The 27,801-nt window shown below is 46.8% G+C and overlaps 1 protein-coding gene across 1 annotated transcript; it reads right to left on the bottom strand.

Annotated features, from left to right (window-relative positions):
* Positions 1 to 1,096: 1,096 nt before the first annotated feature.
* Positions 1,097 to 25,621, bottom strand: LOC145345293 (immunoglobulin superfamily member 1-like). The gene is made up of 5 exons (XM_080193110.1): positions 25,543 to 25,621; positions 13,519 to 13,818; positions 12,071 to 12,370; positions 11,278 to 11,577; positions 1,097 to 1,407 (listed from the first exon to the last, which is right to left on the bottom strand). The coding sequence occupies exons 1-5, from the start codon at positions 25,619 to 25,621 to the stop codon at positions 1,097 to 1,099; spliced, it is 1,290 nt and encodes a 429-aa protein (XP_080049236.1).
* Positions 25,622 to 27,801: the final 2,180 nt, after the last annotated feature.

The following is a 27,801-nucleotide window of genomic DNA, read 5'->3' as shown; positions in this document are numbered from 1 at the left end:
TCCTGACTCCCCCCAAAGCCTGTCCATCTACAAGGACACAAGTCAGGAGTGTGATGGAATACTCTCCACTTGCCTGGATGAGTGCGGCTCCCAACAACACTCGAGAAGCTCGACACCATCCAGGACAAAGCAGCCCCCGCTCGATCGACACACTAACCCCCACCTTCAACATTCACTCCCTCCACCACCGACACACAGAGGCAGCCGTGTGTACCATCTACAAGATGCACTGCAGTGACTCACCAAGGCTCCTTCCACAGCACCTTCCAAACCCACCACCTCTACCACCTAGAAGGACAAGGACAGCAGACACATGGGGAACACCACCACCTGCAAGTTCCCCCTCCGAGCCCCACACACACCATCCTGACTTGGAAATATATCGGCCGTTCCTTCACTGTCACTGGGTCAAAACCCTGGAACTCCCTCCCTAACAGCACTGTGGGTGTACCTACACCACACGGGACTGACTGATGTCCAATAACAATCCTGGAACTCCCTTCCTAACAGCACTGTGGGTGTACCTACACCACACTGACTGACTGATGTCCAATAACAATCCTGGAATTCCCTCCCTAACAGCACTGTGGGTCAGCCCACAGAACATGGACTGCAGTGATTCGAGAAGGCAGCCCATCACCACCTTCTCAAGGACAGCTAGGGATGGGCAATAAATACTGGCCCAGCCAGTGACGCCCATGTCCCACAAATGAATAAAAACAGGAGGGCTGGAGAGGCTGAGTGGGCCTTACTCCTGCTCTGAAACCAATTGTTCCTACGTTCAGAGGAGATGCGGAACGACAGTGCTGGCTGCTCTCTGAGACGCGTGTGAGACAAAACATTAAATGTCCGGAGTTGTGAAGCGAGCCTGAGCTGTTGTCCCTGGAGACCAATGAGATATCTACCCTGCAACTTGCATCATTTTAGCACCTGGGTCATTATCTCATTGCTGCCTGTGGGATCCTGCTGTGCACAAAGGAATTGCCCCCGTTTCCCTCACTGCAATAGCAGTGACACTACAATCTTTCATTTTAAATCTACTGAAGACATGTCTGAAGGTTCTGAACACTCAGAATAAATATTTTTATTGGATGTGTCACCACTTACGTTTCACTGTTACCCGTACCCCATCACTGCGGGGTGAGTGATATTCTCTTCCCTTTACCATCCTGTTGTAACTACAGGAGTAATTCCATGTCCCGATTGTGTTGGTGTCACTGATGGTGAAATGTGCTGACTGCTGGGGGTCAGACACATCCAGGGTCCTGTCCTCTTCACCCTCTCTGTGTAAGTGAAACCGACCTCCACGGGCTAGAATGGATCCTACACAGGTAATGTGAATGGCCTCCCCTCTGCTCACCTCACCTGAGGACGGGTCGACCGAAATGTTGGCCCTGGGGAGTTTCTCTGCAATTAAACAGACAGGGTGATGAATAGTTTACAGCACTCAGGAACAGTCACAGAGTCAGTGATTGGTGGGGGAGGAGACAGATCCCGGGGTCGGAATAAAATAAAGATTTAAGAATTAGTTTGAGCTTGATCAAGGATAAAGATAGATCTGGTCCTCGGGTTGAGTTCCTAAACTGGAAAAAGGCCAAATTTGAAGAAATGAGGAAGGATCTAAAAAGCGTGGATTGGGACAGGCTGTTCTCTGGCAAGGATGTGACCCGGGTGCCAGGCTCAGGGATGTCTCTGATCGCGTGCACAGCATTTTGGAGTGGGAGGATGATCAGCCAGATGTCATGGTACAAATCGCTGCCGATGATGTAGGAAGAAAGAGTGAGGAGGTCCTGAAGAGTGAGTATAGAGAGCTCAGCAGGAAGTTAAAAAACAGGACTCCGAGGGTAGTAATCTCAGGATTGGTATCTGTGCCACATGCCAGTGGGGGTAAGAGTAGGATGCTTAGGCAGATGAACACGTAGCTGAGGAACTGGTGTAGGGGGCAGGGTTTCAGATTTCTAGATCATTGGGACCTCTTCTGGGGCAGGTGGGACCTGTACAAGAGAGACGGGTTACACCTGAACTACAAGGGGACCAATACACTGGCAGGGAGGTTTGCTCGTTTTATTGGGGAGGGTTCAAACTAGATTTGCAGGGGGATGGGAACCAGAGTGCCAGATCGTGGAATGAGGGTGAAAATAAACGATGATAGTTCATGTAAAATCACAAATAGAAGGGTTGTGTGTGGTGGTAATAATCTTCTGAGGTATGTCTATTTCAATACCAGGAGTATTGTGCGGAAGGCGGACAAGCTGAGGGTGTGGATTGACACATGGAATTATGATATTATAGCCATTAGTGAAACTTGGCTACAGGAGGGGCAGGTCTGGCAGCTCAATGTTCCAGGGTTCCGATGTTTCAGACGTGGCAGAGACAGAGGGATGAAGGGTGGGGGAGTGGCATTGCTAGTCAGGGAAAATGTTACAGCAGTGCTCAGGCAGGACAGATTCGAGGGCTTGTCTACTGAGGCCACGTGTGTGGAGCTGAGAAACAGGAAAGGTATGACCACATTAATGGGATTGTATTGTAGACCACCCAATAGTCAACGAGAATTAGAGGAGCAAATCTGCAGAGATAGCTGACAACTGCTGGAAACGTAAGGTTGTGATAGTAGGGAATTTTAATTTTCCACATATAGATTGGGACTCGCATACTGTTAAAGGTCTAGATGGGATGGAGTTTGTAAAATGTGTTCAGGAAAATTTTCTAAATCAACATATAGAGGCACCAACTAGAGAGGATGCAATATTAGATCTCCTATTAGGAAATGAGTTAGGACAAGTGATAGAAGTGTGTGTAGGGGAACACTTTGGTTCCAGTGATCATAACGCCATTAGTTTCAACTTGATCATGGATAAGGACAGATCTGGTCCTCGGGTTGAGATTCTAAACTGGAAAAAGGCCAAATTTGAAGGAATGAGGAAGGATCTAAAAAGTGTGGATTGGGATAGGCTGTTCTCTGGCAAGGATGTGATTGGTAAGTGGGAGGCCTTCAAAGGAGAAATTTTGAGAGTGCAGAGTTTGTATGTTCCCGTCAGGATTAAAGGCAAAGTGAATAAGAATAAGGAACCTTGATTCTCGAGGGATATTGGAACTCTGATAAACAAGAGAGAGATGTATGACATGTATAGGCAACACGGAACAAATAAGATGCTTGAGGAATATAAAAAGTGCAAGAAAGAAAGAAATCAGGAGGGCTAAAATAAGGCATGAGGTTGTTTTGGCAGTCAAGGTGAAGGATAATCCTAAGAGCTTCTACAGGTATATTAACAGCAGAAGGATAGTAAGGGATAAAATTGGTCCTGTTGAAGATCAGAGTGGTCGGCTTTGTATGGAACCAAAAGAAATGGGGGGGATATTAAATGGGTTTTTTGCAACCGTATTTACTAAGGAAACTGGCATGGAGTCTATGGAAATAAGGCAAACAAGTAGGGAGGTCATGGAACCTATACAGATTAAAGAGGAGGAGGTGTTTGCTGTCTTGAGGCAAATCAGAGTAGATAAATCCCCAGGACCGGGCAGGGTATTCCCTCGGATCTTGAAGGAGGCTAGTGTTGAAATTACAGGGGTCCCTGGCAGATATATTTAAAATGTTGGTGTCCACGGGTGAGGTGCTGGATGATTAGAGGATAGCTCATGTTGTTCCGTTCTTTAAAAAAGGCTCAAAAAGTAATCCAGGAAATTATAGGTCGATAAGTTTGACGTCGGTAGTAGGTAAATTATTGGAAGGAATACTAAGAGATAGGATCTACAAATACTTGGATGGACAGGGACTTATTAGGGACAGTCAACATGGCTTTGTGTGTGGTAGGTCATGTTTGACCAATCTATTGGAGTTTTTCGAGGAGGTTACCAGGAAAGTGGATGAAGGGATGGCAGTGGATGTTGTCTACATGGACTTCAGTAAGGCCTTTAACAAGGTCCCACATGGGAGGTTAGTTCGGAAGGTTCAGTCGCTAGGTATACATGGAGAGGTAGTAAATTGGATTAAACATTGGCTCAATGGAAGAAGCCAGCGAGTGGTAGTGGAGGATTGCTTCTCTGAGTGGAGGCCTGTAACGAGTGGTGTGCCACAGGGATTGGTGTTGGGTCCACTGTTGTTTATCATCTATATCAATGATCTGGATGATAATGTGGTTAATTGGATCAGCAAATTTGTTGATGATACAAAGATTGGAGGTGTAGTGGACAGTGAGAAAGGTTTTCAAAGCTTGCAGAGGGATTTGGACCAACTAGAAAAATGGGCTAAAAAATGGCAGATGGAGTTTAATGCAGACAAGTGTGAGGTATTGCACTTTGGAAGGACAAACCAAGGTAGAACGTACAAGGTAAATGGTAGGACACTGAAGAGTGCAGTAGAACAGAGGGATCTGGGAATACAGGGAGAGAATTCCCTAAAAGTGGGGTCACAGGTAGATAGGGTCGTAAAGAGTGCTTTTGGAACATTGGCCTTTATAAATCAAAGTATTGAGTAAAAGTTGGAATGTTATGGTGAGGTTGTATAAGACATTGGTGAGGTTGAATTTAGGTGTTGTGTGCAGTTTTGGTCACCTAATTACAGGAAGGATGTAAATAAGGTTGAAAGAGTGCAGAGAAGGTTTACAAGGATGTTGCTGGGACTTGAGAAACTGAGTTACAGAGAAAGATTGACTAGGTTAGGACTTTATTCCCTGGAGCATAGAAGAATGAGGGGAGATTTGATAGAGGTGTATAAAATTATGATGGGTATAGATAGAGTGAATGCAAGCAGGCTTTATCCACTGAGGCTAAGGGAGAAAGAAACTCGAGGACATGGGTTAAGGGTGAAGGGGGGAAAGTTTAAAGGGAATATTAGTGGGGGCTTCTTCACACAGAGAGTGGTGGGAGTGTGGAATGAGCTGCCAGATGAAGTGGTAAATGTGGGCTCACTTTGAACATTTAAGAAACACTTGGACAGGGACATGGATGTGAGGGGTGTGGAGAGATATGGTCCAGGTGCAGGTCAGTGGGACTAGGCAGAAAAATGGTTTGGCACAGCCCAGAAGGGCCCAAAGGCCTGTTTCTGTGCTGTGATGTTCTGTGGTTCTATGGTTCTGTTGGGGTGAAATAGAACAAAGAAGAAAGAAAATTACAGCACAGGAACAGGCCCTTCGACCCTCACCGACCATGCTGCCCGACTGAACTAAAACACCCTACTCTTCTGGGGACTCTATCCCCCTATTCCCATCCTATTCATGTATTTGTCAAGATGCCCCTTAAAAGTCACTATTGTATCTGCTTCCACCATTCTTAGTGTAAAAAAATCTGCCTCGTACATCTCCTTTAAACCTTGTCCCTCGCACCTTAAACCTGTGCCCCCGAGTAATTGACTCTTCCACCCTGGGAAAAAGCTTCTGACTATCCACTCTGTCCATGCCCCTCATAATCTTGTAGACTTCTACCAGATCGCCCCCTCAACCTCCGTTGTTCCAGTGAGAACAAACCAAGTTTCTCCAACCTCTCCTCATAGCTAATGCCCTCCATACCAGGCAACATCCTGGTAAATCTTTTCTGCACCCTCTCCAAAGCCTCCACATCCTTCAGGTAGTGTGATGACCAGAATTGAACACTATATTCCAAATGCAGCCTCAGTAAGGTTCAATAAATCTACAACATGACTTGCCAATTTTTAAACTCAATGCCCCGGCTGATGAAGGCAAGCATGCCGTATGCCTTCTTGACTACCTTCTCCACCTGCATTGCCACTTTTAGTGATCTGTATACCTGTACACCCAGATCCCTCTGCCTATCAATATTCTTAGAGTTCTGCCATTTACTGTATATTTCCTATCTGTACTAGACCTTCCAAAATGGTCTAAAATAAAGTGAATGGTTCCAAAATAAAGGTGAAGGAAGCTGGGAATAAAGGTTAAAGAATTGGATGAAGAGGAATTTAAAAGAGTGCCGCTGTCTGGACATTTTTTGAAATGTGAATTAGATTAGCAGCAGGATAAACAATTACTTACTTAAGTGAAATGGAGAAGAATAAGGTATAGAAGTGTTAAAATATCGAAGGTATGATTTCAAAGTTTAGAACATCGGAACACGTCACACTGGCACGCCAAAAGCATGACTTCCTGGGTGAGGTGTTCAGATAGAATGAGATTGAAAGGGAAACACAGCAGAGTGTGTCAAAATTCACAGATGACACTAAGATGAGTGGCAGAACAAAGTGTGCAGAGGATGCTGAAAATCTGCAAAGGAATGTTCGTAGTCTGAGTGGGCGAGGGTCTGGCAGATGGAGTACAATGTTGGTAAATGTGAGGTATCCATTTTGGTAGGAATAACAGCAAAATGGACTAATATTTAAATGGTAAAAAATTGCAGCATGCTGCTGTGCAGAGGGACCTGGGTGTCCTCGTGCAGGAATCTCAAGAGTTGGTTTGCAGGTACAGCAGGTAATTAAAAAGGCAAATGGAATTTTGTCTTTCATTGCTGGAGGGATGGAGTTTAAAAGCAGCAAGGCTATGTTACAGCTGTATAAGGTGTTGGTGAGGCCACACCTGGAGTACTGTGTACAGTTTTGGTCTCCTTACTTGAGAAAACTGGCACTGGAGGGGGTGCAGAGGAGATTCACTAGGTTGATTCCGGAGTTGAGAGGTTTGGCTTTTGAGGAGACACTGAGTAGACTGGGGCTACACTCATTCATTGGAATTCAGAAGAATGAGGGGAAATCTTATAGAAAGATATAAGATTATGAGGGAATGGATAAGATAGAAGCAGGGAAGTTGTTTCCACTGGTGGGTGAAACTAGAACTAGGGGCATAGCCTCAAAATAAGGGGGAGCAGATTTAGGACTGAGTTGAGGAGGAACTTCTTCACACAAAGAGTTGTGAATCTGTGGAAATCCCTGCCCAGTGAAGCAGTCCCTCATTGAATGTTTTTAAGGCAAGGATAGATAAATTTTTGAACAGTAAAGAGAGGGTTATGGTGAGCGGGCGGGTAAGTGGAGCTGAGTCCAGCCATGATCTTATTGAATGGCGGAGCAGGCTCAAGGGGTCGGATGGCCCACTCCTGTTCCTAGTTCCTATATCAGGGCCAGGGTTAGCTGTACGCTGCTATAGGACTGGCTGGTGAGGAGTTACACTCAGAGCCACAGCCAGTTGGAAACAGAAGTTGTCCCGGAAAGCAGAATTCCCTGCTAGAATCTCAGGAAGGCTATGCTGTTTCAGAAAAAAGGCTCCCTGAAATTAAAGGTACAATTCACAGAAACATAGAAGATAGGAGCAGGAGGAGGCCACTCGGCCCTTCAATCCTGTTCCACCATTCATTACAATCATGGCTGATCGTCCAGCTCAATATCCTAATCCTGCTTTCTCCCCATAACTTTTGATCCCATTCGCTCCAAGTGTGATATCCAGCTGCCTCTTGAATACATTCAATGTTTTGGCATCGACTACTTCCTGTGGGAATGAATTTTATAGGCTCACCACTCTTTAGACCTCCATCCTAAATGGTCTACCCTGTACCCTCGGACTGTGACCCCTGGTTCTGGACTCTCCCACCATCGGGAATATCCTCGCTGCATCTACCCTGTCCAGTCCTGTTAGAATTTTATAAATCTGTAAGAGATCCCCCTCATTCAAAACAAAGAAAATTACAGCACAGGAACAGGCCCTTCGGCCCTCCAAGTCTGTACTGACCATGCTGCCCAACTTAACTAAAACCCCCTACCCTTCCAGGGACCCTATCCCTCTACTCCCATCCTACTCATGTATTTGTCAAAACGCCCTGTAAAAGTCACTATCTTATCCACTTCCACCATCTCTCCCGGCAACGATTTCCAGGCACCCACACCCTCTGTAAAAAATCTGTCTCGTACATCTCCTTTAAACCTTGCCCCTCGCACCTTAAACCCGTGCCCCTGGTAATTTATTCCTCCACCCTGGGAAAAAGCTTCTGATTATCCACTCTGTGTTCGTCTGAATTCCAGTAAAAACAATCCTAACCTGGTCAATCTCTCCTCATACATCAGTCCCACCATCCCTGGAATCGCTGCACTCCCTCGAGAGCAAGAACCTCCTTCCTCAGAAAAGGTGACCCAAACTGCACACAATATTCTGGTGTGGCCTCAACAGGGCCCCTGTATAATTGCAACAACACATCCCTGCTCCTGTACTCGAAACCTCTCGCAATGAAGACCAACATAGAGGACAGAGCCATGAAGAAGGCTTATAGTGTGTTAACGGTTATTAACAGGGGTTTAAGAGCCGTGGGGTTATTTATACCGGCCCTTGATGAGACCTCATTTGGAATATTGTGTTCAGTTCTGGTCACCTCACTATAAGAAGGATGTGGAAGCATTGGAGAGAGTGCAGAGGAGATTTACCAGGATGCTGCCTGGTTTGGAGGGTAGGTCTTATGAGGAAAGGTTGAGGGAGCTGGGGCTTTTCTCTTTGGAGCGGAGGCGACTTAATAGAGGTTTATAAAATGATGAGAGGGATTGATAGAGTGGACGTGCAGAGACTATTTCCTCGGGTGGATGTAGCTGTTACTAGGGGGCATAACTATAAGGTTCATGGTGGGAGATATAGGAGGGACAGATGTCCGAGGTAGATTCTTTACTCAGAGAGTGGTTGGGGTGTGGAATAGACTGCCTGCTGTGATAGTGGAGTTGGACACTTTAGGAACTTTCAAGCGGTTATTGGATAGGCACATAGAGCACACCAGAATGATAGGGTGGAGATAGCTTGATCTTGAGATTGGACGTAGCTCAGCACAACACTGAGGGCCGAAGGGCCTGTACTGTGCTGTAATGTTTCTACACCATTTGCCTTCTTTACCGCCTGTTGCACCTGCATGAACCGGGTGTGGGAACTATTTTCTGGATTTAGCTCATGGAATTAAACTGCATGGGTTGTTGTTTTGGGGAAATGGACATCTCTCAGAGTTTTAGAAACAGGTATATGCGGAGTGGGGTTAATCCAAGGTAGGGTGTCTTTGTGTGTGTGTGTGTGTGTGTGTGTGTGTATGTATGTGTGTGTGTGTGTGTGTGTGTGTGTGTGTGTGACCATTACCACAGTTAAGTTTATCTATATTTTCTATTGTGAGTCTTTACAACAACACATAAATAGGGAAGTCCTGCTCAAACTATCCAAGGTGCGAGTTAGACCACACCAGGAATACTGTGCACAGCGCTGGTCTCCTTATCTAAGGAAAGATATCCCACCATTGGAGGCAGTCCAGAGAAGGTTCACTCGGTCGATCCCGGGTAGGGAGGGATTTCCTTATGAGGAGAGGTTGAGGTGGGTTGGGTCTGTACTCATTCGAGTTTCACAGAATGAGAGGCAACCTTATTGAGGCATATCAGATTCTCGAGGGAGATTTGACCGGATCGATGCTGAGAGGCTGTTTCCCCTTGTGGGAGAGTCTGGGACTGCGGGGGGGGGGGGGGGGGGGGGGGAGTGGTCGGGGGGGGTCACCCATTGGAGACGGAGATTGGGGAGGGGGTCACCCATTGGAGACAGAGATTGGGGGGGGGGGTCACCCATTGGAGACAGAGATTGGGGGGCGGTCACCCATTGGAGACAGAGATGGGGAGGGATTTCTTCCCTCAGGGTGGAGGGAATCTGTGAATTCATTCCCGCAGAGGGCTGGAGAGCCTGGGGGGGGTGGTTAGGTATGTTTGAGGCTGAGACAGACAGATTGTTAATCAGTGAGGGAATCCAGGGGATAAGGCATTTCCTCCCACAGCCTGGAAGATGTGCTGGTTAGGTGCATTGGCCATGCTAAATTCTCCCTCAGCGTTCCTGAACAGGCACCGGAGTGCGGTGACTGGGGGATTTTGTATAAAGGACTGTTGGTTAACAAACCTCAGTCAATAACCAGTGGGAAGGTATAAAAGCAGGAGGAGGCCATTCAGCCCCGTTTAGTCTGTGTTCCCATTCAATAGGATGATGGAAGATATTGGGCCTCAACTCCTCACTCACACTCCATTCCCAATCCATATTTCCAGGTTCCCTCAGTGATGACCAAAAGGTTCATTAATCTCAGTTTGAACACACTCAGTGACTGACCTTCCACTGCTCTCTGGGTCAAAACTTTCCCCACCCTCTGAGTGAAGACATTGTTCCTCATCTCAGTCTTCAATGTCCATGCCTGCCACCTCCCCCCCCTCACCTCACCCTCCCCCCCCGCATTATACTGAAAGCGTGACCCCCATCGCCCTCATCTTCCCAGTTCTGATTGTCCAGCCAGGGGGTGTTGGGGAGGAAAGGGAGACAACCTCTCAGTATCCACCCTGTCAAACCCCTGCAGAATTTCACAAGCTTCATCAGAGCTCACCGCTTCATCTCCAAACTTTGATGGAACATAAACTCTTACCACTCAATCATTTCTCCCAGGACTCAGTCTGGTGTGCTTTCCAATTTCCTCCAGAATAGAAACCACACAATCCCAACAGTGCAGAAGGAGGCCATTTGGCCCATCGAGTCTGCACCCACTCTCAGAAAGAGCATCTGACTCAGGCCCTAACCCTGTAATCCTGCATATTCAGCATGGCCAATCGACCAAAACTATACATCACTGGGCACCAAGAGACAATTTAGCATGGCCGATTCTTCTAACTTACACATCTCTGGACATTAAGGGGCCATTTATCATGGCCAATCCCTCTAACCTGCACATCTTTTGACATTAAGGAGCAATTTAGCATGGTCAATCCACCTAACTCATATTTTTGGACACAAAGCAGAGATTTAGCATGGCCAATCCACCTGACCTGCACATCTTTCAGATACTTAGGGGCAACTTAACATGGCCAAACCACCTAATCTCCACATCTTTGTGAGTATATTATCAAATAAATAGGTTGGACTAAAACCTGGTGTTGTCAGACTTTTTACTGTGTTTACGCCAGTCCAACGCCAGCATACCCACATCTGTGGGAGGAAACCAGGGCACCCAGAGGAAACGTATGCAGACTCCACACCGAAAGTGACTCAAGGCTGGAATTGAACCTGGATCCCTGGCGCTCTGAAGCTCCCTCACTCTCTCTGTCTCTTTCTCTCTCTCCTTCTGTCTGTTTGTTTGTCTGTCTTTCTGTCTCTTTCTTTGACTCTCTCTCCCTCCCTCTCTGTCTCTCTCTCTCTGTCTCTCTCTGTCTCTCTGTTTGTCTGTCTGTCTCTCTCTCCCCCCCCCCCTAGCAGTTTATGATAAATTAAACACAAGTTTAATTGAATTGAGTTATTACTGGGGATATAACAATCCCTCCTTGCAGGAACAATGGGAAAGATATTCAGTAATTAAAATGCCTCTCACCTTTCACTGTTACCTCCACGAAGGCACTGCGTTCTGACTTGTAAACTTTCCCATTCACAGTTTTCTCAAAACTGCAGCTGTATTTGTTACTATCCTCTGGTACAAGGTCAGTGAGGGTGAAGATTACAGTGCGCTCGGAGTCTGAGACATTCCGGGAATCGATAGGGAATCTGCTATGTTTCTTGTACAAGTGGGAGATGTGGGCTGGGTAGCTGGAAGTGCAGTTAAACTGAACTCGTTCCCCCACTGAGACCACACCAGAGGCTGGCTCTGTAGAGAGTGTGGGCTCTGGAAGTTTATCTGTAACAAATCGATCACACAGAGAAAATAAAATCCTTTATCAATACACCGGAGTGAATGGAAAATAAAGCAGATTGTTGTTGCAGAGAGATGTGGAGGCTGTGTGAGGGATTCACTGAGGGGTTTGAACAGGAGGATGGGAATTGTAGGGGCTGGAGGAGGTTACAGAGATCGGGAGGGAGGGGCGCTGTGTGGCTGTCTCACTCTCTCTGTTGCTCTCTCTGTCTGTCTGTCTGTCTCTCTCTCTCTTTCTGTCTTTTTGTCCGTCTGTCTGTCTCTTTCTTTTCTCTCCCTCTGTCTCTTTGTCTCTATCTCTCTCTGTCTCTCTCTCTCTGTCTCTCTGTCTGTCTATCTGTCTCTCTCTCTCCCCCTCTCCAGCAGCTTATAATAAATTAAGCACAAGTTTAATTGAATTGAGTTATTATTGGGGATATAACAATCCCTCCTTGCAGGAACAATGGGAAAGATATTCAGTAATTAAAATGCCTCTCACCTTTCACTGTTACCTCCACCAAGGCACTGCGATCTGACTTGTAAACTTTCCCATTCACAGTTTTCTCAAAACTGCAGCTGTATTTGTCACTATCCTCTGGTACAAGGTCAGTGAGGGTGAAGATTACAGTGCGCTCGGAGTCTGAGACATTCCGGGAATCGATAGGGAATCTGCTATGTTTCCTGTACAAGTGGGAGATGTGGGCCGGGTAGCTGGAGGTGCAGTTAAACTGAACTCGTTCCCCCACTGTGACCACACCAGAGGCTGGCTCTGTAGAGAGTGTGGGCTCTGGAAGTTTATCTGTAACAAATCGATCACACAGAGAAAATAAAATCCTTTATCAATACACCGGAGTGAATGGAAAATAAAGCAGATTGTTGTTGCAGAGAGATGTGGAGGCTGTGTGAGGGATTCACTGAGGGGTTTGAACAGGAGGATGGGAATTGTAGGGGCTGGAGGAGGTTACAGAGATAGGGAGGGAGAGGGTGAGGGAGGGATTTGAACAGGAGGGTGGGAATTGTAGGGGCTGGAGGAGGTGACAGAGATAGGGAGGGAGAGGGTGAGGGAGGAATTAAATATAAATTATGTGAGAATGTGAGTTGTGGGGGTGGTGAAAGGAGGGTTTGGTTGGATTTGGACAGGTTGAGTGATTGGGTAAGGATAGGACAGATGGAATATAATGTGAATAACTGTGAAATTATCCACTCTGGTACAAAAACGAGAAAGAGTACAAATGGTGCGAGATTGGAAAGAGTTGATGTCCAGAGAGATCTGGGTGTCCTTGTTTATGGGACACTAAAAGGCAGCAGACAGAGACAGTGAGCAGTTAGCAAGGCAAATGGTACACTGGCCTTCATTACAAGGGGATTTGAGTGAAGATGTCCTGCTGCGATTGTACAGAGTGTTGGTTGGACCACACTTGGAGCACCGTGTACAGTTTTAGTCTCGTTTTCTCAGGAAGGTTGCGCTTGCTGTATTGGGATTGTAGTGGGGATTCAGCAGACCAATCTTTGGGATGGAAGGACTATCTGATGAGGAGAGGTTGAAGAAAGTGGGCCTGGATTCTGGAGAGTTGTGAAGAATGAGCGGTGATCTCGGTGAAAGGTACACGGTTGTTTACAGTGTGCCACAGGGGTAGGTGGAGGTTGGATGTCACCGCCCCTGCACCCACCCCCCCCCACTCCCACCCCACCCCCGCCACCCCCTCACCGCCCCCAGACTGGGGGAAATTCTGAAGCAGAGAATGAATTACAGGACAAGACAGGGACCAAATGGGATGGGGAGGGTTTGGGATTGGGAATCTGTGCTGTTGGGAAAATCAGGGTGATTATTTGGAGATTCCTTTCAATGAGACAGCAGGATGGGCGAATGGCCTCTTGCTGTGCTGTGTTATGCTCTGATTCCGAGTGTTATGTTTGCCATTGAGAATGTTGGTGTGTCTCACTTACCTGTTACAGTTAACCACACTGGATCACTGCGTGGGGAAAAGCCCCAGGTCTTGTTGTTCTCGAAGTATTTGTTATATTTACAGGTGTAGGAGTTGTGACCTTTCGGGGGTAAACCTACTTTAAACTGATAGGTGACGTTGTAGTTAACTTCCATAAAATAACCGAGTTTATCATCGTCATTCCTGTAGAAATCAACATTACAGCGGGTGAGGGGGAAATGACAGGTGAGTGAAGCTTCCTCTCCTGGTAGAATAGCACCGGATGGTGGATCCAGAGACAGGGTGGGTTTGGGTAAGGAAGCTGTAAAATAAACAATACATCAGACACGGCAGCTTGGATACAACCCGACTTATTCAAGCTTCACAATGAATGAGTTCTACTGCTATAACATCCTCAATAAACTCCTGTCTGACAATGTTAACATCACCCCCCCAGGGTGGGGGTGGGGGCGGGGGGTGTGGGGGGGTGGAGAGGAACAGACAAAATGGGGCCGGATTTAAACCCTGCCCGATTCTACCCTGCACTGACTTCAATAACGAGTGAAATCAGGTGGGGGGAATATCAACTTCATCCCAGCAGCCTCCTTCTGGGCATCTGGAGTTAATGTTTGACTCATTCCCACTCACCCCCCACCCCCATTGCTGCCCCCTCTCCCTGGAAGTTACATATATTAATGCACAGACAGGAAGGACAGGTATACACACTGCGCCTGTTTCAGCTGAACAAAATAGGTGACAGCCATTCGCTGGTTCATTCCTCAGGGCAAAGCCATGACGATGGAGAATGAGAGGGCGCAGATTTAACGTGATTGGACAGAGAAGCAATGATCAAAGGGCCTTTCTAGGGGGAAAGTGCTGAGGGTCTGGAATGTTCTGGCTCACAGTGTCTAGCAGCTAGGTTCAATAACAATTCTGAAAGAAAGGAAATTGAATATGTGCCTCTTATGGTGGAAAGAATGCCAGTTTTCAGGAATGTGAGGAGGAATGGGATTCCCTAAATCACCCCTTCAAAGAGCTGTCAGGGATACTGAGGGCCGAATGGCCTCCTCTGTGCTCGAGCTTGTGGCCAAACGGGCTATCTAAACTGGTGATGTGGTGATGGCACTCTGGGACAATTGGGCAAGAACTAAAATGACAGGCTACAGCCTAAAAGACAGAGAGAACCAGGCTGTAACCCAGACGGGTAAATACACAGGGTCGTCGCCAAGACAAAGGAGACTTTCTGGTCAAACTGGACTGTTTACCAGACACAGGGGGTGCCGTAACCTCTTATCTGGAGGGGAGGTGTGAACCCTACGTGTCCCCTGCACCTACAGACATGGCCGTGGGGGACACACCCAGAGATTGGTGAGGCAGCACCTGATTGGAGTTTATTGATCAGGGTGATCAAGTCCTGATTGATTGATTGGAAATGGCCAAAAGGGTCGGGAAACCCACCCGGGTATAAAGGGTGCTGCACAAACAGGAGTCTCTCTCTCTCTCTCTGACCCCACGAACGAGCTACAACACCGGTGACCATCGCCAGAGATGACCAGCACGAGGAGAGCCACCAGACCCGAGAAGGAAGGTAGACCAGAGCCGGAGAGCCAGACCAGACCAAAGGACCAGACTACACAGAGGACGGCCGAGACCAGCACACAGATAAAGGCCAATATCTACCTGGGGACTTACAGTCACACAGAGTTAAATCAAGGTCTTGTATTGGACTTGAACTTTCCTATTTTCTGTAAATGTAACTTATTGTTGGGTGGGTGGGTGATTACTGATTGTGTGTTTTAAATAAATATTGATTGTACTAACAAGACACCTACTCACAGTTACTGTCCACGGTATAAGGGTTAAAACAGACTGTGCAGCAGGCACACCAAGCTATCTAATGACTCACAGCGATGAGTGACAGCACAGCTGATGTGTCACCCTATTCCAGATCCCAACTGAAACCCCTTCAGGTTTTGTTTCAACAGAGACATCAAAATCATTCAATAACCAAAGATCAATTACCAATTTGTGGGAGAGATTTCTTCAAGGTCATTTTGTTGTCAGAAGTGTTCCCGAACTCTGTGTATGAAATATCTTGCTCTAATCTCTGTTTATGATATACCCCCTGGTCCTGGACTCCCGAACTGGTGTTATCCCTTCATCTACTGGATCTCTCCCCTTCATCTTTTCACTCATTCAAGGGAAATTGGCTCTGCTGGTCAGACCCAGCATTTATTGTCCATCCCTAATTGCCCCTTGAGAAGGTGGTGGGTGAGCCGCCATCTTGAACTTGCTGCAGTCTCATCTGGTGTAGGTACACCCACAGTGCTGTTAGGGATGGTGTTCCAAGATTGTTATTGGACACCAGTCAGTCCGTGTGGTGTAGTACACTCACAGTGCTGTTAGGGAGGGAGTTCCAGGATTGTTATTGGACATCAGTCAGTCCGTGTGGTGTAGGCACACCCACAGTGCTGTTAGGGAGGGAGTTCCAGGATAGTTATTGGACATCAGTCATCTCGTCTGGTGTAGGTACACCCACAGTGCAGGTAGGGATGGTGCTCCAGGATTGTTATTGGACATCAGTGAGTCCACGTGGTGTAGGTACACACATAGCGCTGTTAGGGAGGAAGATCCAGGATTGTTATTGGACATCAATCAGTCCCGTGTGGTGTAGGTACACCCACAGTGCTGTTAGGGAGGGAGTTCCAGGATTGTTATTGGACATCAGTCAGTCCCGTGTGGTGTAGGTACACCCACAGTGCTGTTAGGGAGGGAGTTCCAAGATTGTAATTGGACATCAGTCAGTCCGTGTGGTGTAGGTACACCCACAGTGCTGTTAGGGAGGGAGTTCCAGGATTTTGACCCAGTGACAGTGAAGGAACGGCCGATATATTTCCAAGTCAGGATGGTGTGTGTGGAGCTCGGAGGGGGAGCTTGCAGGTGGTGGTCTTCCCCATGTGTCTGCTGCCCTTGTCCTTCTAGGTGGTAGAGGTGGCGGGTTTGGAAGGTGCTGTGGAAGGAGCCTTGGTGAGTCACTGCAGTGCATCTTGTAGATGGTACACACGGCTGCCTCTGTGTGTCGGTGGTGGAGGGAGTGAATGTTGAAGGTGGGGGTTAGTGTGTCGCTCGAGTGGGGGCTGCTTTGTCCTGGATGGTGTCGAGCTTCTCGAGTGTTGTTGGGAGCCGCACTCATCCAGGCAAGTGGAGAGTATTCCATCACACTCCTGACTTGTGTCCTTGTAGATGGTGGACAGGCTTTGGGGGGAGTCAGGAGGTGAGTTACTCTCCGCAGGATTCCCAGTCTCTGACCTGCTCTGGGAACCACTGTATTTATACGGCTGGGTCCGGTTCAAGATCAACAAATATATTGAAAAATTACACCAAATAAATGTCTAATCTTCTAATTGGAAAGGATGTGACACTAATGGACATTTAACTTAGTGCGTGGTATCCAGGTATGATTCAGGTCACTATTCACTGCTGTTTCTAATTGACATCTGTGGTGTCCTGAACTGTTCACTGCCTCTAATCCACTGTGTTACCACTGAGTGAAGTTACCCAGTATCATTAGATTAGAATGCTGTGTTCTCTGTAGTTTCATTTTACACTTCATCAATGCTAATAATTTCTCTCATTTCAGAGTGACTTTAGACATTTAGAGAGAAGTTTTATTAAATTATTTTACTCACTGTTTCCTTCACTGTTTTCTCCAGCTGAAGTGGCTGCAAAGAAACACATTGAAAAGGAAACAGAATGGTGAAACAATCTGTTAGAATATTGCAGAATGATCTCACCACAGAAACACTGCCACTGACACAGACACAACATGTCAAAGCTCCCGAGAGCTGGAACATTGAGGACTCAACACTGAATCCACTGACATCTGACTGTGACCTTTCTCCTCCACCTTGACCCCTTTTAGTTATTCAAAAAGTAAAATTGTGTCTCAAAGTAAGAAACCCCCCTCCCCCACTGGGCCACTGTCACTTGTTCTCAGGTTTACCCTTCACTGAGCACTGCCCCTTGTTCTCTGATTGCCCCCATTCTGCTATCATACCTTCATGCAGCTATTAGCACCTTCTCTAGCTTTCACACTGTCCAGAAGTGTTAAAAGACTGAAAATCCAGTATCATGTGGGCAAACTAGTTTTTGTGCTAATTCTAAAGAAGGGTGTATGTCAATGGGATATGGTTTGAAATTGGAACAACAGAGATAGCTAGCTGTTAAAGATTACACTTTGCCATGTCTAGATATTTTAATTGGTAAAAGTTATGCTAATTCTTCTAACAGTGTTATCAAATAAAAGTTGAAGTTAAAGTTTCCAAGTGGATCGCTTGAATCATACCTGGAGCAAAATACCTTCTGCCCATCCTAATGCCAAAATCAAATGTAAATGTCGAGGTCGAGGCTAACAGCATAATATACCTTAGAATTTCTGGCCTGGGAATTAACAACAGTATAAAATCCATCACAATCTTCCCTCTCTTTACTTCTGAAGGAGAGTCAATAGACTCTTATAGAATGCTTCTGCCATTTATACAGTAATGGCAGAATCCTTAAGCGTGTTGATAGGCAGAGGGATCTGGGTGTACAGGTACACAGGTCACTGAAAGTGGCAATGCAGGCGGAGAAGGTCATCAAGAAGGCATACGGCATGCTCGCCTTCACCGGCTGGGGCACTGAGTTTAAAAATTGGCAAGTCATGTTGCAGCTTTATAGGACCTTAGTTAGGCCGCACTTGGAATATCGTGTTCAATTCTGGTCACCACACTACCAGAAGGATGTGGAGGCTTTGGAGGGGGTACAGAAAAGATTTACCAGGATGTTGTCTGGTATGGAGGGCATTAGCTATGAGGAGAGGTTGGAGAAACTTGGTTTGTTCTAACTGGAACGATAGAGATTGAGGGGAGACCTGATAGAAGTCTGCAAGATTATAAAAGCATGGACAGAGTGGATAGTCAGAAGCTTTGTCCCAGGGTGGAAGAGTCAATTATTAGGGGGCACAGGTTTAAAGTGCAAGGGGCAAGGCTTAAAGGAGATGTACGAGGCAGATTTTTCTCACACAAATGGTGGTGGAACTCGCTGCCGGGGGAGGTAGTGGAAGTGGATATGATGGTGAGTTTTAAGGGGCATCTGGACAAATCCATGAATAGGATGGGAATAGAGGGATATGGTCCCCGGAAGGGTCGGGGGTTTAGTTCAGTCAGGCAGCAATGTCGGTGTAGACTTGGAGGGGCCGAAGGGCCTGTTCCTGTGCTGTAATTTTCTTTGTTCTTTGTCCTTTGACTCGAAACGTTAACTCTGTTCCTCCCTCCACAGACACTGCCAGTCCTCCTGAGATTTTCCAGCATTTTCTGGGTTTATTTTAGATTTGCAGCATCTGCAGTTTCTATTTTTATTTGAACATTTCTTTAAAGTCGTTTATTCAGAATTATTCTGATCTCTGACCCATTTTATTAACCAGAAAACGGGGGAAGTTCCGGTGTAAACTTTCACAGTCAGACAGTTCAAGTGGAAAGTTAATGGAACTGTAAGGAAGGGCAGGGGTGAGAGGGACGAGTTTGATAAATCTTTTAACACACTGGCACAGACAGGATGGGACTGAGCCTGCTGTGTGTAGGGGGATAGACACCAACAGGACTAGTTATTCCAGACAATCTATGACAGTGTTTTCATTCCCATGTCATTGTGTGATCAGCGAGTCAGTGACTGAGTGCAGACACTTCAGATCATTAAGGAAGAAGTGGAGAGACATCAGGAGAGTTAAAATATATCAGACAGTGGTTAGGATCTGGAATGGCCTGTCAGAGACAGCAACAGGGATAACATCTGTGAGAAAGCTGCTAATAAAAAGAGGAAGTTCTTTAAGTGTTTGAAAGGAGGGAAGAAATAAAAAAAAGGCCATTTTGAAAAAAGGAAGTAGAAAGAGAGAGAGAGACAGAGAATAGGGTGGGAGACAGAGAATAGGGAGAGAGAGATAGAACATAGAACATTACAGAGATGGACAGATAGAGAGACAGACAGAAAGAGAGATAGTGAGAGAGAGAGAGAGACAGGGAAAGAAATAGAGACAGAGAGACAGAGAGCAAGAGATGGCAGAGACAGAGAGAGAAAGACAGATGGAGAGAGACAGACAGACAGACTGAGCGAAAGAGAGAGATAGACTGTGAGAGAGATACAGACGAGAGAGAGAGAGGGAGACAGATGGAGATACAGAGATGGTGTTGAGCTTCTCGAGTGTTGTTGGGAGCTGCACTCATCCAGGCAAGTGGAGAGTATTCCATCACACTCCTGACTTGTGTCCTTGTAGATGGTGGACAGGCTTTGGGGGGAGTCAGGAGGTGAGTTACTCTCCGCAGGATTCCCAGTCTCTGACCTGCTCTGGTAGCCACAGTATTTATAAGGCTGGGTCCCAGTTCAGCGTCTGATCAATAGTAACCCACAGGGTATTGATTGTCGGGGGGACTGATGTTGATATCAGTGTAAAGGAAGAGGAAGTGAAAATGGAAGAGATCTTAAAAACTGGCTCAGATGGAGAGGTGTGTAGATATTTAAATGTTACTGTCTGGGGAAATGAAACATATTCACAAATAGATAGAGGTGGACAATGAAAATAACACAGATGTGGAGAAAAATGGTGGAAATTTTGGAGCTTTTCCCTTTTGAAATGAAATAATAAAATGATGGTCTGAACAGAAGAGTGAATATAAACATTGACTGGGGGTGTGGGACAAACAAATAGATTCCCTCATGAATTTAAAAGGAGTCAGTGTTGTTTCACTCTGTTTTTCACAATGTCAGTCCTGGTCTGGTGTGTAATTAGTTAAAGGACAATAATTGTAAATGATCAGTGGGTAATGTGAGGATTTTATTTTTAACAAGTGTGTGGTTATGAACACATCAGCTGTTTCTGCAGAGGCTAACGTGGAAACTGAACAAGTGACAAGTCAGAAAAGGGGATGTGGTGAATTCTTAACACAATGAGCAAAACACAATTTGCTAATGTCCAGCGAGTGAGAGAGAGCGATGGAGAGAAAGATTGTGTGAGAGAGAGAGAGAGAGAGAGAGAACCTGAGAGAGAGAGAGACAGAGAGAGAGAGAACCTGAGAGAGAGAGAGACAGAGAGAGAGAGAACCTGAGAGAGAAACTGAGAGGAAGAGAGAGAACCTGTGAGAGGGACAGAGAGAGAGAGACAGGGAAAGATGGAGAGAGATATATACGTTGATTGACCATGCTAAAGTAACCATTGGTGTCAGAGGCATTAGTGGGGTAAATGGGTGGAGTTAAGGGGCCTGGGTGGAATTGTTGTTAGTGCAATCTCAATGGGCTGAACAGCCTCTTTGTGCACAGTAGGGATTCCATGATTCTATAGAGAGAGAGAGAGAGATCGATTTAAACAGGAGGGTGAGAATTATTGGGGCTGGAGGAGGTTACAGAGATAGGGAGGGAGGGAGTGAGGGAGGGATTTGAACAGGGGGATGAGGATTGTAGGGGCTGGAGGAGGTTACAGAGATAGGGAGGGAGGGAGGGATTTGAACTGGAGGATGAGGATTGTAGGAGCTGGAGGAGGTTACAGAGATAGGGAGGGAGGGAGTGAGGGAGGGATTTGAACAGGAGGATGAGGATTGTAGGGGCTGGAGGAGGTTACAGAGATAGGGAGGGAGGGAGGGAGGGATTTGAACAGGAGGATGAGGATTGTAGGGGCTGGAGGAGGTTACAGAGATAGGGAGGGATTGAGCAGTGCTGGAGATTAAACACGAAGAGGAGAATTTTATCATTGGGCTCCTGGTCAGGCAGCAGAATGGGTATTTTTTTGCAGGGTCCGAGGTGTGAGAAAGTGAGCAGGGGAGAGATGGGACATCAGATTGAACAATAACAACATAAGAACATAAGAAATAGGAGCAGGAGTAGGCCATCTAGCCCTTCGAGCCTGCCCCACCATTCAATAAGATCATGGCTGATGTGAAGTGGATCAGTTCCACTTTCCCGCTTTCTCCCCATAACCCTTAATCCCCTTGTCTGTCAAAAACCTATCAACCCGCGTCTTAAATATATTTAGCGAGGCAGCCTCCACCACTTCAACGGGCAGAGAATTCCAGAGATTCACCACCCTTTGAGTGAAGAAGTTCCTCCTCAACTCCGATCTAAACTGCCCCCCGCTTATCTTGAGGCTGTGCCCTCAAGTCCTGAACAAGCCAGGTGAACATTGCTGAACTCACTATTTAAACTGTAGAGAAACAGAGGGTTTGAGTTTGTGGCAATCTGGAAATAATCGTTAACACTGAGTGAGATCAGCCTCATTCAAACCATTTCAACAGAGAGGTTTCACATGAAGAAACCTCCCGCTCGACACTCATCCATCTCTCCCCCCAGGGATAGAAATGAAGACAGACTCACCAATCAGTGGCAGCATTGAGAGGGACACCATCCAGAGTCTGGCTTTCACACAACACAGAGACATCTTAAAGCAATCCTCCTCTGCACATTCCTCTGACAGAGCAAGGGCTAAAGATATAATCAGCCAGTTCTTGTGTAAACGGATATTACTAGCATGGGCATGACGTGATGGGTAATGTAACTTCTTCATTTTAAAAGAGAGAAGGTGAGGGAAGTAAAGTTGTGAGAAAGATCTTTCCTCCTGTATGAATTTCTGCAGAACCAGTTATGGAGGAAGCTGTTCTGAGCTGAATTTGCAGAGAGGCTTCTCTGTGAGCTAGACTGGCAGCCGAGAGCAGAATGGCAGCGTTCTCAGCAGAGGATGTTCAGCCTTCGCTGCCTGGATCTGCTGCTGGTGTGGCTGCAACACCCACCCACCTCCCCCTTCCCCCCAACCCCCCTTTCCCCCTTTCTATCTGTTAGTCAATGAGGATTCTCTTTCTTCTCCCTCCCTCTCTGCCCCCTCCACCCACTTTTCAGAGCAGGGACATCATAACCTGGGCTCCATCCAGACCTGGAGTGTGGGAGTCGCATCTTCCCTGGGAAACATTTCCAAGAGGTTTCTGGTGATAATCACCACTGACCCCCATGACTGGAACACATTATCTATTCACCATCTCCTCTCTCTCTCTCTTCCCTGAGATGAAGTGGTGAGATCTCTGCTTTGAAAAGTAGAAATGTTGACAGTTGGACGTAAAGAGGACCTGCATTGTAATAGCGCCTTTCAGCCCCTTGCAGCCTTACACAGTGTGTGGGGTTTGGTTTAAATTCCAGCTGAGTTTCCATTGTGTTTAGAGAGCATTGTAGCACGAAGAGTAAATAGAAGTTGCGGTGGTTGCTAAGCAACTGGGGGCTTTTACAATAGAAACATTTTTAGCTGGATTATGTTGCAGTTGGCGACAAGACACTAGAAGCAAAATTGGACACGAAAAGTGAATGCAAAGAATAACCCAGATACAGTCCAGATAACCAGGGAATTGGGACAGAAAGAATGTCTTATTCTGACTGAAGTAAACAGAGAGCATAAGAACATAAACATAAGAACATAAGAAATAGGAGCAGGAGTAGGCCATTTAGCCCTTCGAGCCTGCCCCACCATTCAATAAGATCATGGCTGATCTGTCGTGGCTCAGTTCCACATTCCCGCCCTCTCCCCATAACCCTTAATCCCCTCGCTTATCAAAAACGCATCAACCCACGTCTTAAAATTATTCAGCGAGGCAGCCTCCACCACTTCAACGGCAGAGAATTCCAGAGATTCACCACCCTTTGAGTGAAGAAGTTCTTCCTCAACTCCGTTCTAAACCGCCCCCCCTTTATCTTGAGGCTGTGCCTCCTAGTCCTACTGTCTTTTTTGAGCGGGAAGAGTCTCTCCACCTCTATCCTATCCATCCCATTCATCATCTTATACGTCTCAATAAGATCTCCCCTCATTCTTCTAAACTCTAATGAGTACAAGCCTAGTTTATTCAGCCTCTCCTCATAGCTCAACCCCCTCAACTCCGGCATCAGCTTAGTAAACCTCCTCTGCACTCCCTCCAAGGCCAAAATATCCTTGTGTAAGTACGGCGACCAAAACTGCACACAGTACTCCAGCTGCGGCCTCACCAGTGCCCTATACAGCTGCAGCAAGACCTCCCTACTTTTATATTCAATCCCCCTCGCTATGAAGGCCAGCATCCCATTCGCCTTCCTGACCACCTGCTGTACCTGCAGGCTGGGTTTTTGCGACTCATGCACAAGGACCCCGAGGTCCCTCTGCACCGTCGCCTGCTGCAGTTTTTTGCCACGTAAGTAATAGTCCTTCCTACCATTATTCCTACCAAAGTGGACCACCTCACACTTGCCAACATTAAATTCCATTTGCCAGTTCCTGGCCCATTCGCCCAGCCTATCTAGATCCTTCTGCAGACTCTCCACACCCTCCGCGCAATTTGCCGTTCCACCAATCTTGGTGTCATCAGCAAATTTCGACACCATACACTCGGTTCCCTCCTCCAGATCATCTATATAAATGGTAAAAAGCTGAGGCCCCAGCACCGACCCCTGGGGCACTCCACTAGTCATCAACCACCAATCCGAATAACACGCATTGACCCCCACTTTCTGCCTCCTATTTGACAGCCAATCCTCTATCCACGCTAACACCCTACCCCCAACTCCATGCCCCCTTACCTTCTGCAATAACCTCTTGTGAGGTACCTTGTCAAACACCTTCTGAAAATCAAGAAAGACCACATCCACCAGCTCTCCTCTATCCACCGCCCTAGACACATCCTCATAGAACTCCAATAAATTCGTCAGACACGACTTCCCCTTAACAAAACCGTGCTGCGTCTGCTGTATCAAGCAATTCCCCTCAAGATGCCTCGCTATTTCCTCCTTGATGACGGATTCTAACATTTTACCTACAACAGACGTTAAACTAACCGGCCTATAATTCCCTGCCTTTTGCCTGCCACCCTTCTTAAACAACGGCGTAACATTAGCCGTTTTCCAATCTTCCGGCACTTCCCCAGAATCCAGCGACGTTTGGAAAATAACCACCAAGGCATCCACTATCACCTCCGCCATTTCTTTCAGAACCCTCGGATGCATTCCATCCGGTCCTGGGGACTTGTCCACAATCAGTCCCTCCAGTCTGTCGAGCACCGCCTCTCTAGTAACAATAGAAGGAATTCAGACGTTCACCCGAGCTTCAGACTGTGTGTTAGACCACAGCCATCTTGTGTGTTTAAAGGGACTTTGTGTACTTATGAGCCTATTGTAACTTAAGATATACTTTGTAATCTGTGTTAATATTAAAATCTGTGTGCATTTGTTAAACTAAGAGTGGGTGGGGAGTAAAGAGCTTTGTATCATAATCTAATATTTTCATGTTTAATAATTCAGTTTTTTTCTTGAATAAAACTAATTAGCAGTCCTGTGACCCTTGCTCATTCATGTTTTATTAACACAGAAGTTAAAAATTTTTAGAGGGTTTGTTTATTCATTCATGGGTGTCGCTGGCTGGCCAGTATTTATTGTCCATCCCTAGTTGCCCAAGGGCAGTTGAGAGTCATCCCCATTGCTGTGGTTCTGGAGTCACATGTAGGCCAGACCAGGTCAAAACAGCAGATTTCCTTCCCTAAAGGACATTAATGAACCAGATGAGTTTTTAACAACAATGCTTTCATGGTCATCAGTAGATTCTTAATTCCAGATATTTTTATTGAATTGAAATCCAAGTCCCCAGTGCATTAGCTGAGTTTCTGGATTAATAATCTAGCAATAATACCACCTGGCCATTCCTCCCACCTCTCCCCTGTTCACTTTCTCACACCTCGGAGGATTACATCTTGGGATCTTCCTGTGCAGTAGTAACACAATGAAAGCACGATGCGGATTGGCACTGGATAGAACAGGACAAAATGGAGCTCATGGCCTCAATTTGTTGAATCTGGAGCTGAGTTCAAGAGGGCTGCAAACTTCTCAATCGAAAGTTGAGGCGCTGTTCCCACAGTTTGCGCTGGGCTTTTCCGGAACATTACCACAGGCCGTGGACAGAGATGTGAGTGTGAGAGTGAGATGGTGAATTGAAATATCAGTGACGGGAAGGCCAGGGTCTTGCCTGTGGACTGAGCGGAGGCGTTCTTGCAAAACGGTCGCCCAGTCTGCTGGGAGTCCTCCTGATGTACACCAGTCAGCATCATGAACAGCCAATGCAAGGACTAACTTTAAACCAGGTGGGAAATGTAAACCACTGCTTCACCTGGGAGGAATGCAAAACATGCTCAAAATGCCAAAGGGCTTCACTTTGTTCTTTAAGTCTAAATTGCCAAACGTACACTTGTCAGGGTGTAGCTCAGTGAAAGTGTATGCTTTGCAAGTGTGAGGCCCACGATTCTATTCCCACCATCGGCATGTCACAATTTCAATACCAGAGTGCAAATATATTTAAAATTCATTTCATACAATCCCTACAGTGCAGAAAGGGACCATTCGGCCCATCAAGTCAGCACTGAACACAATCCTACACATTCCCTATCCCCATAACCCCATGCATTTACCCAAGCTCGTCCTTCTGATACTGAGGGGCAATTTAACATGGTTCATCCACCTAATCTGCACATCTTTGGAGTGTGGGAGGAAATCTATGCAGACGCGGAGACAATGTGCAAACTCCACACAGACAGTGACTCACTCAGGGATTTGAACCCGGGTCCCTGGCGCTGTGAGGCAGCAGTGCCAACCACTGTGCCACCCATTCTCATTTATGGTTTCCCACTTATGGGATGCAGGTGTTGCTGCCTCGGACCAGCATTTATTCCACATCCAGGAATGTCCCACAGTGCTGTTAGGGAGGGAGTTCCAGGGTTGTTATTGGACATCAGTCAGTCCCGTGTGGTGTAGGTACACCCACAGTGCTGTTAGGGAGGGAGTTCCAGGATTGTTATTGGATATCAGTCAGTCCCATGTGGTGTAGGTACATCCACAGTGCTGTTAGGGAGGGAGTTCCAGGATTGTTATTGGACATCAGTCAGTCTGTGTGGTGTAGGTACACCCACAGTGCTGTTAGGGAGGGAGTTCCAGGATTGTTATTGGACATCAGTCAGTCTGTGTGGTGTAGGTACACCCACAGTGCTGTTAGGGAGGGAGTTCCAGGTTTGTTATTGGACATCAGTCAGTCCCGTGTGATGTAGGTACACCCACAGTGCTGTTAGGGAAGGACTGCCAGGATTGTTATTGGACATCAGTCAGTCTATGTGGTGTAGATACATCCACAGTGCTGTTAGGGAGGGAGTTCCAGGATTGTTATTGGACATCAGTCAGTCCCGTGTAGTGTAGGTACACCCACAGTGCTGTTAGGGAGGGAGTTCCAGGAATGTTATTGGACATCAGTCAGTCCCGTGTGGTGTAGGTACACCCACAGTGCTGTTAGGGAGGGTGTTCCAGGATTGTTATTGGATATCAGTCAGTCCCGTGTGGTGTAGGTACACCCACAGTGCTGTTAGGGAGGGAGTTCCAGGATTGTTATTGGACATCAGTCAGTCCGTGTGATGTAGGTACACCCACAGTGCTGTTAGGGAGGGAGTTCCAGGATTGTTATTGGACATCAGTCAGTCCATGTGATGTAGGTACACCCACAGTGCTGTTAGGGAAGGAATTCCAGGATTGTTATTGGACATCTGTCAGTCCCGTGTGGTGTCGGTACACTCTTGGTGTTTGTAGGCAGGGATTTCGTAGAATTCCTATATTGCAGAATGAGGCCATTTGGCCCATCAACACAGCACATTAATCAGGCCCTATCTCCATGACCGCATGTATTTATCCCACTGATCCACCTAACCTACATATCTTTGGACACTAAGGGGCAATTTAGCATGGTCAATCCAATTAACATGCACATCTTTGGACTGTGGGAGGAAAACAGAGCACCTGGAGGAAACCCACACAGACATGGGGGAAATGTGCAAACTCCACACAGTGACCAAACACTAGAATCAAACATGGTCCCTCAGACTGTGAGGACCACTGTGCCGATGTTCCAAGACTTTGACCCCAGCGACAGTGAAGGAACGGCCAATATATTTCCATGTCAGGATGGTGTGTGGGGCTCGGAGGGGGAGCTTGCAGGTGGTGGTGTTCCCCATGTGTCTGCTGCCCTTGTCCTTCTAGGTGGTAGAGGTGGCGGGTTTGGAAGGTGCTGTTGAAGGAGCCTTGGTGAGTCACTGCAGTGCATCTTGTAGATGGTACACACGGCTGCCTCTGTGTGTCGGTGGTGGAGGGAGTGAATGTTGAAGGTGGGGGTTAGTGTGTCGATCGAGCGGGGGCTGCTTTGTCCTGGATGGTGTCGAGCTTCTCGAGTGTTGTTGGGAGCCACACTCAT

Source organism: Carcharhinus amblyrhynchos, chromosome 7 (genome assembly GCF_965287045.1).
Source record: "Carcharhinus amblyrhynchos chromosome 7, sCarAmb.v2.hapA, whole genome shotgun sequence".
Classification (NCBI taxonomy): domain Eukaryota; kingdom Metazoa; phylum Chordata; class Chondrichthyes; order Carcharhiniformes; family Carcharhinidae; genus Carcharhinus; species Carcharhinus amblyrhynchos.
Note: the sequence above shows the minus strand (reverse complement) of the source record. Positions and strands in the feature narration are given on the sequence as shown.